Below are 12,874 nucleotides of genomic sequence, written 5' to 3' on the forward strand. Positions count from 1 at the left end.
CATAAATACAAGCAGAATTCATCCCTGCTCCACTGGAAGCATTCCAATTACTTTTTTGTAAATCTTTTTATGCAGCGAAATTGATTTTTATTAATCTAGTTCTAGTTCTACCACAATTATTTAACTCACGTTTTTTAATCAGTTTTGCATAGTTAGCGTTCGTGTAAAAAATCAATTGCTGCAAAAAATGGAGTCAATTACGATTACCGTTTTGAATATTTATTTTTTTTCTTTCTAGAGGACTGAAAGAGACCGTTCATTTACGCTAGAATAAAACTTTTTTTTATTTTACCTTTTATTCAATAATCCACTTATCCGTCAAAGCTATTCTCGGAGGTTAAAAGAGTATTATTCAATAGAAAATATGATATAATATTTGCAAAGCCAAACGTTACAAGATATTGAATTTCTCGAAAAGTGAAAAGAAGAGTAGATTGTTTCTTTTTCTGAAATTGAATAACAAAAATGTAAATTTGATTTACATTTTACGCTTCAAGTAATTTTTGAGACCCTTTTATTTTCAGTATACTTTTTTTTCTTTTTATGTACCCTAAAATTCAAATTTTAAACCGTGCGATCCTGTTTAATGCTAATAGCATTCCTGATGCCTCGAAGCCTCGTTATTTTATACGCGTAACAGAAAATCCAACGTCAAAGACGAAGTATATGTATATTCTTCACTAATTAAGAGAGTAATCCGAAGGTGACCTGCATCGCCTGAAGTTAGCAAACGTGTGGAACCGATAACGCCTAGCAATTACATTAACATGGTATAAAGTCTATTGAAGCTGTAGCGACGAAGGATGAAGTAAAGGACGATTCTTATCGCTTGTAACGTATTTTCTCGATCTCCTTACGGCGCGCTTTCCAATCCCTCAGAAAGCGTCTAATTTGATTGATTAGTTGAATAGCGATAGCAAGTGATTGAATTTTACGTAGTAAAAAAAAAAAATTTCGCGTTTCCAACTCACCATACTTGCCAATTATAAGCTTCTTCTCAGTGCAGGGTTAATCCGTCGCGTAACTTGAATCCCCGGACGATTCTTTGATTCTTGCGAATTGAGGGTGCAAAAAGTCGGTGGATAAGATGATCGTAATTCCTCGACGGTGCAGCCACTTACCCTCCATCCCTCCATCCCTCCATTCCTGCGTACTTCTTCTGACCATCTTTTCCGCCAGGGTTTCGGATCACCGAAATTTTACAAAGGGGGTATTATTCTCTATCGAGCCTAAAGAGCAGGCTCCATTCTCACTTCTCACCCTCCGTGATCCGGTCGACATTCACCGCCACCGGGTTTCTGTCCCTCCTCCTCCTCCTCCTCCTCCTCCTCCTTCGTCGTTTCATCGCACTTCGTCGAGTCGGCGAACAATGCAGAAGAACTGCGCACCGCAGCCGTTAATGAGATGCTAATAAATAAAGGAAGACACCACACCACGCCTCTGCTGAGCAACGAATCCCACCGCTTTCCGCTCTTCTCGACAAACGTCCGGATGGTGCGAAGGGTGGTTCCTTCGTTTCAGATACGTGGATATACGGATGCAGTGGAGGAGATGTCTCAGGCCCACTTAGCAAAGATTAATTCACGCTATTAGCTGCAGAGGGGACAATGCGAGGCTGAGGGCTGAGGGTTGAGGGGTGAGGACCGAGGGCGGAGGGCAGGACTCGGTTCGCAATAACAAACAAAGCCGTAATTATACCTGAAGTGACGAGGCGGCGGGGTGGAGAGGTCGCAAATGGGGAATTCCGCCTCGACACCGTTGTTCCCGGTTTGGTCCCGAGTCGTTGGAGGTTCCCAGGGTGTCGGTCGAAGCCCACCTTCCACCCCCGCCTCCGCTTCTTGCCCCTTGCCCCCCCCCCCCCCCCCAAACGGGAGGCCGATTTTTTTAGAACAAATATATTCCCGCCAGGTATACAAGAAGAAGGCGGTAGCAGGGATCGGCGACTCCAGCATGCCAGATTCAAATCGCTGTACACAATAACAGCCGCTCCAAGTATGCGGTCTGCTTAATTGGACAGAATGAAGAAACGAACGAACGGCGAGGTCTCGCTGTTTCTCTTCAGGGAAAAGAGGGAGCGATTTTTTTTTTTTTATGTTTTCTTTCTTTTAAATAGCTTTATCATCGCTAGCTATTTGCGGAGGTAAATTTCACCTGTGTTACAATCCAGCATATTGCCAAACGTTTGCTCATCTGTTACAGATTTATTTAAGTGGTTTACCCCCGACTGACGAGCAAAAAAAAAAATTTTTTTCAGGAATTTTTCTTAACAATTTATAACTGTAAATATTGATACAGGCATTGTTAGGCTTATTAGTTAAAACTTATTTAAAAAAATTCTTAAGGAAACCCTTCTTTTTTTTTTTGCTGGTCAGTTTCGTAGATCCCTTAATTTAATCAAAATTTAATCAGAAATCATTTTTAATAAACTTTCGCCTATGATTAATTATTTTCCAGGTTACCCAAAAAATTAGAATCCAACAGAACTATCCAACTAATTGGAATCTTTTTTTTGATAAATTAATTGAGACATTCAATTGAAAAGAGGCAATTCCATATTAAATTCCAGTTTTATACTCTCCGTTTATAGCCGATGATCGCGCATGTATAACGAGCTAAAATAAGTTTTAAAAAGCCTTAGAACTTCCGTTGGAAGAAATTCTGGTTCTTCGAGAGAGTAATTCAGCGTGAGAGGAATGAATCAGCGATATTTGTCCGATTAATAAAAATAAATTCAAGCCGATCCCTTCCGATCACGATTTATGAAAAGCGGTAGTACTAGTGGCTGTACCTAGTGTACTATACCAAGGCATCTTTCGTATTGACTTCGCGATAAATTTGACGGTCGAAATGGTCCTCATCCCGTACGCGGTTAGCTCTCGAGAGTCCTGGAGGAAGGAAAGCCTCGTTACCGGGCACTATAATTGGGCGCGTCCTTGCGTGAAGACGAAATCATTCTTGGGGACGCGCGGTGAGCTTTATAACCCAGAAAGTAAACCCGAAAGGTCGTCATTTTACGCTTAACGAACAAGAAAAGAAAACCAGATAGAAAAGAAGAAGAAGAAGAAGAAGAAGAGAAACGAAATTGGCGGTATAAAAATCTACCACCAGACTGTCTTTCACTTTCCCTACGTTGCCCTCCCCCCCAACTTCTTCAATTTTGTTTATTCTTTTATTTTCCTTATATCTCGATCTCTATCAATGTATCATCCAACTCCCTTCCACTTTTACTTGTCGGCATTCCACTCGCTAATCTTGACGTCAATTTTGCAAACTATGATTGTTTGTCTGCGGTCTGGAGAAGAGCCGCAGCTGCATTAACTGGAACTTGATGTTTTTTAATTCCCACACGAACGTGTTTAACCAATTACAGCTCTCTTTCTCTGCAAATCATCTACTTACCGCGCTGTGTAATCGTCCTGAAACATGCAATGGATATATACTGTGTAGCTTGATTGAAGTGAAAAACGAATCTATACGATGCAGGCAAGTCTCGCGGTGCCTGTTTATTCAATTACCACTTCTGGACGTAGGTTCACGTACATGTAAAATTTACTTTGTAATTGAGTTTATCACCACGATTAAATTACTGGCAAATTTTATTATGTCCAGTTTAGTTGACAACGCCAATATGCAATAACGCATTTATGTTGTGAATGGACTGAATAGATGGTTTTGGAATCAAGTGTATTTCCGACTTGTTGAGGTAAGTTTTTAAATATTATTACAGAAACTGAAGATCTTTACAGTTCCGCAAGAAGTGACAGAAGCGGCAAACTGATTTCCTTGAGGTATTGTAATATATTATTATATTCTACACTTCGTTGCTTTAATTTCATCGCAAACCTCGTGGAGAACATTTTCTGGCATTTTTCATTTTCCATTTTCAACGATACGGTGAGTTGATGAAAAATCATGTATCCATCACATTCACCTACAGACCTTCAATAAGGAGACTTGATGATGATAGGCTGCAACGATCTTAATCCAAAATTCATCCTCCGTCATTACTCTCAATTAGGTGCTAATTGCTGGAATTTGTCAGCCCGCAGTACACCGTAAGCCACCTAATTAACCATGGCCAAAGAAACCGGAAGGGCGAATTCTCAAGTAACTTTACCAGACTTGATTCTGCAGGAATATTGAGCAGTCGTGATGAATATTTACGATATTTATTTATTTATTTATTCTTTGTTCGTTTTTTCAGAGAACATTCGTCTCTTTTACCTTCACTGTAATATCGCTTGTGCAAAATCAAGCCTCTAATCGAGTCGTTTGAATTTTTTCTTCCAACAGATGATGAAGCATGCCTGGGTGAACTACGTGAGATACGCATGGGGTGAAAATGAACTTCGACCGATTTCGAAACGCGGTCACAGCGCCAGCATCTTCGGGGCAACGAACATGGGTGCCTCGATCGTCGACGGTCTTGACACTCTCTACATAATGGGATTCCACGATGAGTTCAAACAGGGTCGTGACTGGATCGCTGAGAATCTGGACTTTGACCTGGTAAGTTTTTCTCCGAGTACCTATGAAATTTGGCGTAAAAGTATCCTTCGAACTCCCATGACTTTTTTTTTTTTAATTTATTTTTTTTAAATCAAAAACAGTGTGAATGAGTTGACTCGGTTAATCTTTCCGCTCAGTGAAAGAAAGTTAAAAATCAAACTAGAAAGAACCTTTACTGAGCTAAAGTCACATCCATATTCCATCTCTCTATAATCTATGTGTATCCATCGTGAAAGAACGAGGAAATGGGTGAAGTGAAGTAAAGAAAATAGAAAAACGTAGGAAAAAAGTTGCTAGAAAAAGGCGGATTACAAATGGCGATGGTATTAGGGAGGGAAAGAGTGCAGGTATGGGATTGAAACGAAAGGGTCTGGACTACAGCCTGCTTGACTCCCACGCAGATCCTGGATTATACTGGTACCAAGACTCGCTGTTTGAATGAAAGCAAGAAGAGCTATAAAAGTAGTGAAAAGGGAGGGGGTGGAGAAATAAAAAACATGGCCAGCTCTCCGCGATCTTGCCTTTTATACCTGTATTTTTTCACTACTTTTTAACCCAATACCGGTCCGATTAACATTAATCCTTGGCTTATCGACCTTGACCATGGTGTCCAGCTCCAAGGCTTTTGCCCCCGGATTTTTGCCCAGCTTATCCGTGTTCCGCGTATAACGTGTTCGGATATTTCCAACAATTATCAGCCGATCATAAGGGGACAGGATCCCTTCGATCCTTTCGCAGTTTCTGGCTTTTCTAATCCGCTTCGAGAGCTGAAATTCAACGTGATTGACATGCCTCATAAATTGGTTGGATCATTTTTCGAAGAGGTTGAAATTTAAGCGCAATCTTATCTTAGTACCAACACGAAAATAATACCACCCGGTATCTATCTCTCGTAAAATATTTGATTTTTTTTTCTAAATATTATACCATTTAAACAATTAGAGTTATCTTTTCTTCCAAAAAGGGACGCAGTTTTATTTAACAGTTGAAAAACTTGATCAGAAATTTTTTGTAGTAGTAGAGTATTGAGAAAAAAAAATTCAATTTCGTTTCAAATAATGAAAGTTTTTGCTCTCCAATCTGTATTTGAAGAATAAACCTAATTTAAATTTTTTCCAGACAATCGCGTTGAATGAAATATAAAATATTTCTGTATTTTTCAATTCTCCGTCCAAAGTATTCTGAAATTTCTGTCCTTGATAAAAAAAAAAAACAATTTAAAAATAATTATTCAAATATGTACATAGCACGGTGAAAAGTCCTTGAATAATTATTGATTCAAAAATTAGTTGTATGATCAAGTGATTCATTTGTCTTTATTCATCATGAAAAACAAATTGGACTTTATTCTTTCTTGTTATTCCAAGAGTAAAATGAACATTCAAATTTCAATTATCAATCCAGCACGAATCTTTAGTGTGTGTGTGTGTGTGTGTACCTACTTGATCGAAAAGTAAAAAAAAAATCGTTAACCAATCAATGTTCAGCCCCGAAATCATCGGTCCCCTATTCTCGGAGGGATGTGTTACACGTTTACTTCCGGTGTTTGTGTACCCAGTTGGTAATTAATTCGCTTACTAGGTAAATCGGTGTCAAACAATAAAGCGTCGTGGGGAATCAGGCAACTGGTTGACTGAGAACTTTGACGTCGGTATGTACCTCGGTTGTAGGCTAGGTAGGTGGGTACCAGAGACAACGTGAAACTTTGCTCCGAAACTTTCAAGTTTGCGTCACAGTTTCCAGTTTCCCCTCCCCTCTGCACTAGGTATCTACCTACAAGTCGCACTTCCCCATCTTCGCTTGAACTTAGACCTTCGCAGCAGCTTATCCCCAGTTTAGCACTGTCACTGCTGGTGTTCAGGATGGATACATGCACCTTGTTAATACGTCTTGTACGCGAAGATAATTCAGCTTGTTATCATATTCGGCTGAACAACCGCACTTTCCAACCAATTTCGCGAATCTAATTATTACATTCTTAATCGTCTCCACCCTCGCTGCTCGAACCCTTCACCCACCATTTCGAGGACATCGATCTTCCGTGTAGATCGTCCTGATCCAGACATGGCTTAACATTTCATTTGCTTAATCCGCAGTTATTCTACAAATCTTATAGTCGAACTGAGGTAGGATTCTGAATTACGGTTCTAATCGAATATCTCGTCTTCGTCATGCATGCCTGTCTAGACACAATTTGACGTTCTTCGGAGACCTGCAATTAACTTCGTAACTGTTAGTTTGATTATTAATTTTTCCCTCGTTATCTTCTCGCCGATTTTTATCTGCCCCAACGTTCACCTCGCGAAGTGACAATCAAAGTCACCGAATAACACGATTAGGTTGTTAAATAAATACAAAATTTTCCCATATTTCACTGCGGTTATGTAATTAGTACGATTAATATGCAAAAGTTAAGGAAATATTCGTTGTGAGAATCAGCGGTGATGAGAAGAATGCATCGTTACATACAGAAAAAATCATGTATTTTCATACAAATGAAAGGTAATGAAAATTTTCTTGTTTCAAACATATCTAATAGAATATTTTTTTATGGTGTAAAAATTGGTCAAGCATATGCTGACAGCTCATGGATTTCGCAAGAACTTATCTACGCCGTAGAGGCCGGTTCCTCTCTTTCTCTCTCTCTCCCTCTCTCTCCCTCTCTCGCCGCGGAGAAGCTGAAGACCCTGATCTCCATAAGATGCAGAACCACCCACGCAGTCGTGACGACATCTATACGAGGATCCCATTCATCTACAAATACGGTCTCACGATTATCGGACATCTGTGAGTTGACTGAGAAGGTATTTCAGTTCGTGCAGATGATAAAAAACGGTTTTATAAACCGAAGTACAAATTACGAAAGTACCGACGGTGATATCGTAGATTTATTATCGCGAGAAAAAAAATTAGGTCTGCATTTCGGTTTTAATGTAAGAAAATGAAAGTAGTTCTAAAAACTGTATAGTCCCAAAGAACCGTAACGGAAAAGAATAAACAATTACATCGCGAGAAGTCGTTTATTTAGTAATTTCGATAGCACATTTTTTTTTCCTTATTAATGAAATAGTGAAAGTAGCCTATTTTTTTCTCTTTTTTTTTCCTTCATTTACTTATCGATTATCTCTTCTGCATAATATAGTTGCGACAGCGTTACGTTACTCTGCAATACTTTGCCGTTGACCCATTTCCTAGTTACACTGAAATCGTGGGCGTTTCAACAAAAAAAAAACAAACAAATTCACGACAGTAATCAAACACAAACATTTTTTTTTTTTTTTTTTTATTCTAATTTCTTTTGCACTGAAAATTTCACTTTGCGTTGATCGAATTTTTCTTTAAACTGCATAATTTAATAACAATTTTTAATTCGCACATCTAAAGATACGCAAAAAGGTGCATTATGTTATATTACAAGGTGTACTGTTATGATGTACCGATGATTTTTAAATTTATGTGAAAAAAAAAGTAGAGTTTACTTTCTACAGGAAAGAGAAAAATTCTCTTCAAATTTATATATCGCCGTAAAAATTAAAACTCGATTTAACACTAAGTGATAATTTTGTGCTATACCGTGTTTTTCGTATATATATATTATATATATATGTACATACATCTATACATATATATGTACAAGTTTTTGCGAAATTCCTCGAGGGTCGTGAGACGGCTTAGCTTTTTGCAGATTTTGCACAGCTTTCGGTGACGACGATGTTCGTTTGTAGCTGCGTAAAGAGACTGAAGTTGTGTAAATTTACAAGGTGTAAGTACACATAGAACCGCGCCAATTTTCATTTATTGCGATTCAACAAGGGTCTCCTCATTGCCGCCTCTCTGACTTCCGAAAGTTGGCGAAATCTTCCCACGATTATTGCGAGCTTGTTATTGCCTCGCAACGTAATTTCAACCTCTCAAAACTTTATCTGCCTTCTTCTCCTCCTCCTCCTCCTTCTGCAGCTTTTAGACTCCCGTTGTAAGCTCGTTTCGTTCCACTTCTTCATAAATTATAAAAAGAATTTATTTTCTAGTAATACAGAGAACGTGCAGAAACATTATAAGAAGTACTACTTCGGAATATTTATACCCTCTCTAGGCACGCTCGTGTGGTATTCGATTAGATTCTTTGAGCCGAGTTTTTGATAAATTGAATAACCAAATTTGTTCTGAAATGCTAAAAACACAGTTCAACCATCGTTCATAAAATTCTGCTTGTCAAAATCTAATTGAAAACACTCATTTCTAACGCATTATGGTCGAAACTTCACAGTAGAGTTGAATTTTCAAAAATACGCTTGAAAAAAAATTCTTTTGCATTTTTATTTGAAGCAAAAAGATTTTATTTGAATATCAAACTATATATTGAATGATCTGCTTCATCCAATTCTTATTCGAATAGAAATTAAATTCTGTTGGCAAGGAAATCCGCAGATAAAACAGAATTTGACGATTTTGAAAAATTTTCATAATTATATTTTTGTATAAATCCACCGAATGTGTGTGTGTGTGTTTTTTTTTCTTCTTTGCGCCTGTTCCATATACTCTCTAAGACTTAAAAACCAAGTAAACTTTTTGACTTCTTTTTTTTTCTTCTATTTCATTTACATTTTAATCGTTACTTTTTTTTTCTCTAATTTTTTAAGCGACGTGTCTTCTTTTAGACTTATTTAATTTCCGATCAATTTCACATCTACATACCTTCGGCCCGTCACGAGGAGGGCGTATTATAAACGTAAATTCAAACGCCAAGGCTTCGATACCTCTGCTATCCTATATCTATATAGATCTAGAGGCGTTAGTCGCGCGCAACGCCCTTTAACGAGCGATAATAATAGGATCTTGTTATCTTAGTGCTAAGGTAAGCTCTGCCTTCTCCTTGGCTAAGCCTTGGCGAAGGGTTCCTACGGTTAGTTGCTCTCTCTTCCCGCGGCAACTCCCTCTCTAAAGCTACACGCTTCAAATTCCTTCGAGATTTGATACAAACTCTGATCCCTCTATTCACCCTTCTCATTCCATTCAAGTATGGATCCCTGGGAATTAACCTCGTCGATGAACTGAAAAATTTATCTACAATATTTATATTATTATGTACATTGTCTATAGGTGGTCCTTATTTACGGTGTCGACTAATTTTTTTTATCTCAATCTCTTATCTTGTCTCAAAAGGTTTTTTTTTTTTTCACCATAAAAATAACATCGGATTTTATGATTACTTTACACTTCATTTTCTTTTTCCGGCATTATTCGAATCATCGTGAATATACAATGCAAATCTAATCCGCAGTCCAATATTAATTAGCTTTTCAAAAGTGTAATTCTGTTAAATTTTCAGACGGAAAAAATTGTACTTCTTATTCAATGTGATAAAAAATTAAATATCTAAACAACAGTTTGAACAAAATTGAATAATCTGCATCCGGTTATCAGCTCTAAAGTTTATTTATCCATTTTTTCCATCTCTCGTTTTTCCTTCCATAGCAAACTTCGCTCGCTCCCAAACTTGGGAGACCATCTCCTCTGCAATTAGCGATGTAGAAAGAAAAAATTTTTAAAACCGGTACTATTTCTACGTTAACCATCAGGCAAACTAACTCCTAGTTTCCTACATGGTGGCTGCTGCAAAGATTTATCCCGCAGCAAAGTCGTCCAATAACGGTTCCGCCTTGGTTTCCACCTAGAAGTTTTAATGAAAATCTATGCATCACACTTCCACTGCGTATCATGAGTCTTAATAACAACTTTCAGCTGTATCTAGCCATCTAGCTAAGTCTGAAATCGAAATAGGCGACGCTGCACGATGCAATTCGAAACGTAGACATCGAATGGAACTCAGTTTGAACAAAAGTTGCGAGGGAAGTCGTTATGCCGATTGAACTCAACGTTCAAACCTTCGATTCACCTTTCTTCAGCCTCCCATCCGAGGAACTTCCTTTGTTCTCAGTCTGTAAATCCTTTTCCTAAATCCTTAAAATAGGACGTGATAAGGTTCGCTGCAAAAATAAAAATCGTTGATCCCTTTGCCAAGACGGTAAATCCGAAATACCTCGAACCGTTTAACTTCATCCTTTGACGTATCTAACAGGCATCAGCGAGGGAAGTGCATCCCCTTGGATGTCTAGGAAGTCTAGAAAATCTAATTTAGAATGAAATTTTTTCACAAAGAATTCAGACACAGATCGTCTGCAGTGCATTCGGTGGAACAAGTTTTCCGCAAACATCTTTTGGCTTTCACTACTGGTACACGCTCGTTCGTCGTCTGTTACTATACTTTGACGACGTTGAGTTTGTCTTTTAGGAACGACAGAAAAGTCTCCTTCACAGATGCTGCAACGTTATGAACTTTTCACTCCTCGATCAATTCAACTTTCGCTCGGATTCTCTCTGGCAGTTGATAAATTAAGGACACTACATGACCTGGACACCTATTATGCAAATTTTTTGGCATCCGTTGCACTCACTTTCTCAACTTTTTAATAGAAGCAGGTGTGTTTGTGTGATGTAATGAGACCTATACATGGTGTGAAGGGAAAATTGACGAGACGAACACCCGCCTTACATCCATCTTGCGCCTCAACTTCACGACGCTGTTAACTTAAGAGGCTCATCCATACCTCATGTCGTGTTTGATACTCTCGTGAAGAGGAAAGGCGCGAAGTGAGAGTTTCAATCCAGCATTTATCGCTGTACTCACTGACGACCCCTTTCATCCCCCTTTCGAATTGATCGTACTTTATCTCAAATGCTTCGGAATAATCGACCACAAATTTCTTGACAGCTGTGCTCAGGATTACATCAATTACACGAGAGTTAAGCAACTTTTCGACAAATTCACATTTCATACGACAATTTGACAATGCGAACGATTAATTTTTTCTAACAATAAACGAACCGTTCAGAAATATTATCTCGAAGTAAAATCTCACTTTTGATTAGTAAAATTTACCTAGATAAAAAGTTTTGGAAAATTTGAAATCACATCTCATTTTCTTCACTAAGAAAATATGCCAGTTTATCAGTGAAAACGACTTTTGCGATCTCTCGAAATAATTACAAATTTTTGCCTGAAAATTCGTCCAGTTTTTCCAGAAATGTCGTGAAAGTTTTCTTCTAACTTACATAAAAATAAAGAATCGCCAAATCCTCAAATTGTTCCAATGCAACCGTAGAATTTGTATCTCAATAAAACTCGTTATTATAAGAATGACTGAATGAGTGAATGAATGAATGAATGAATGAATGAACGAACGAATAAAGAGTGCTCTGCATATACTGCGAGCGTGGCTTGTACCCCGAATTCTCACAACTCGCCGTAGGTCTTGAGCTAACAATAAATTAAAATCCCGTCAGAGAATTGGCTGGCATGCCAAGAATCGTAAGATTGATGACAGAGCGGCCTGCCTTTTGCAGGCACGACGAAGTGAGTGCAATTATCCGCGAACCTGCATCAATGTTAAGTAGATACACCCTCTCTTTCCCATTTCGACATACTCGACGTGCCCGCGTCGCTTGCGGGTATAATTTTTAGCGGACTCGAGATTATGTAGCTAAAATGAAATGAAAAAGAAAAAGAAAAAAAAAAGGAAAAAATAAGAAAAATTGAACAGCTTTGCCTGCACACGCGTATCAAAAGACGCGGCTTCCGAAAGGGCGAAAGTAAAACTCGCGTGAGAGATAGCGCAAATGTGTAAATGCTGTGTGCGTGCACATATCGAGAGTTGGTCGGCCGGTAAAGCGCTCTTGTATTAGGATAAATAGCGGCCATTACAACAGGTGAAGTTGGCCATATTTTGCAATTTTCACGTCGGATGTATGCCGGTCGGCTCCGAGATGCAGCAGATTGCTGCGGCTATTTATGACTGCAAAACTCGCATCCTGCCGCGAACAGCCTCGAGATATACTCGACGAACGTAGCGTCGCAAAGTCGACGCATAATTTTTGACACAAATTTACAAATTTTTATGAAGAAATTTGTTTTCTCGTTACAAATCACGTGAGAAGCTTCCGAATTATTTGCTGGCAAAAGTTGAAGTAAGGAAATCAAACTTTGAAGAAACAACAAACAGTTTTGACCAACAACAAAGATAAATCAAAGTGGTGAAATTTCACCAAATCAAAAATTCAGAGAACTAAAAAAATCTTCGATCATTCGGAATTTCGATGCTTCAGATTTTTCAATCTTATACTCTTTCGGCAATTTGTCATTTCGGAACTTAGATCTCTCGTCAAAGTTCGATTAATTTACCTCTAAGTTTTGGCACCAAATAATTCGCAATTTTTCAAATTTGGATTTTCATAATAATTTTGGGGACCAAAGCGACTGTGCATTTTTCTCATTGTCAGTAGATTGCTCTGATATTTGACGTTAATT

At 38.3% G+C, this 12,874-nt stretch overlaps 1 protein-coding gene across 2 annotated transcripts in view; it reads left to right on the plus strand.

The window, feature by feature from the left end:
* The window catches only part of LOC124405358 (mannosyl-oligosaccharide 1,2-alpha-mannosidase IA), a 251,366-nt gene that overhangs the window by 228,089 nt on the left and 10,403 nt on the right, over positions 1-12,874 (plus strand). For both annotated transcript variants that reach the window (XM_046880191.1, XM_046880199.1), the window contains one exon: positions 4,294-4,509. In XM_046880191.1, the coding sequence (XP_046736147.1) occupies positions 4,294-4,509 (216 nt within the window). The remainder of the gene's footprint in view (positions 1-4,293; positions 4,510-12,874) is intronic.

Source organism: Diprion similis, chromosome 1 (genome assembly GCF_021155765.1).
Source record: "Diprion similis isolate iyDipSimi1 chromosome 1, iyDipSimi1.1, whole genome shotgun sequence".
In the NCBI taxonomy this organism is placed as follows: domain Eukaryota; kingdom Metazoa; phylum Arthropoda; class Insecta; order Hymenoptera; family Diprionidae; genus Diprion; species Diprion similis.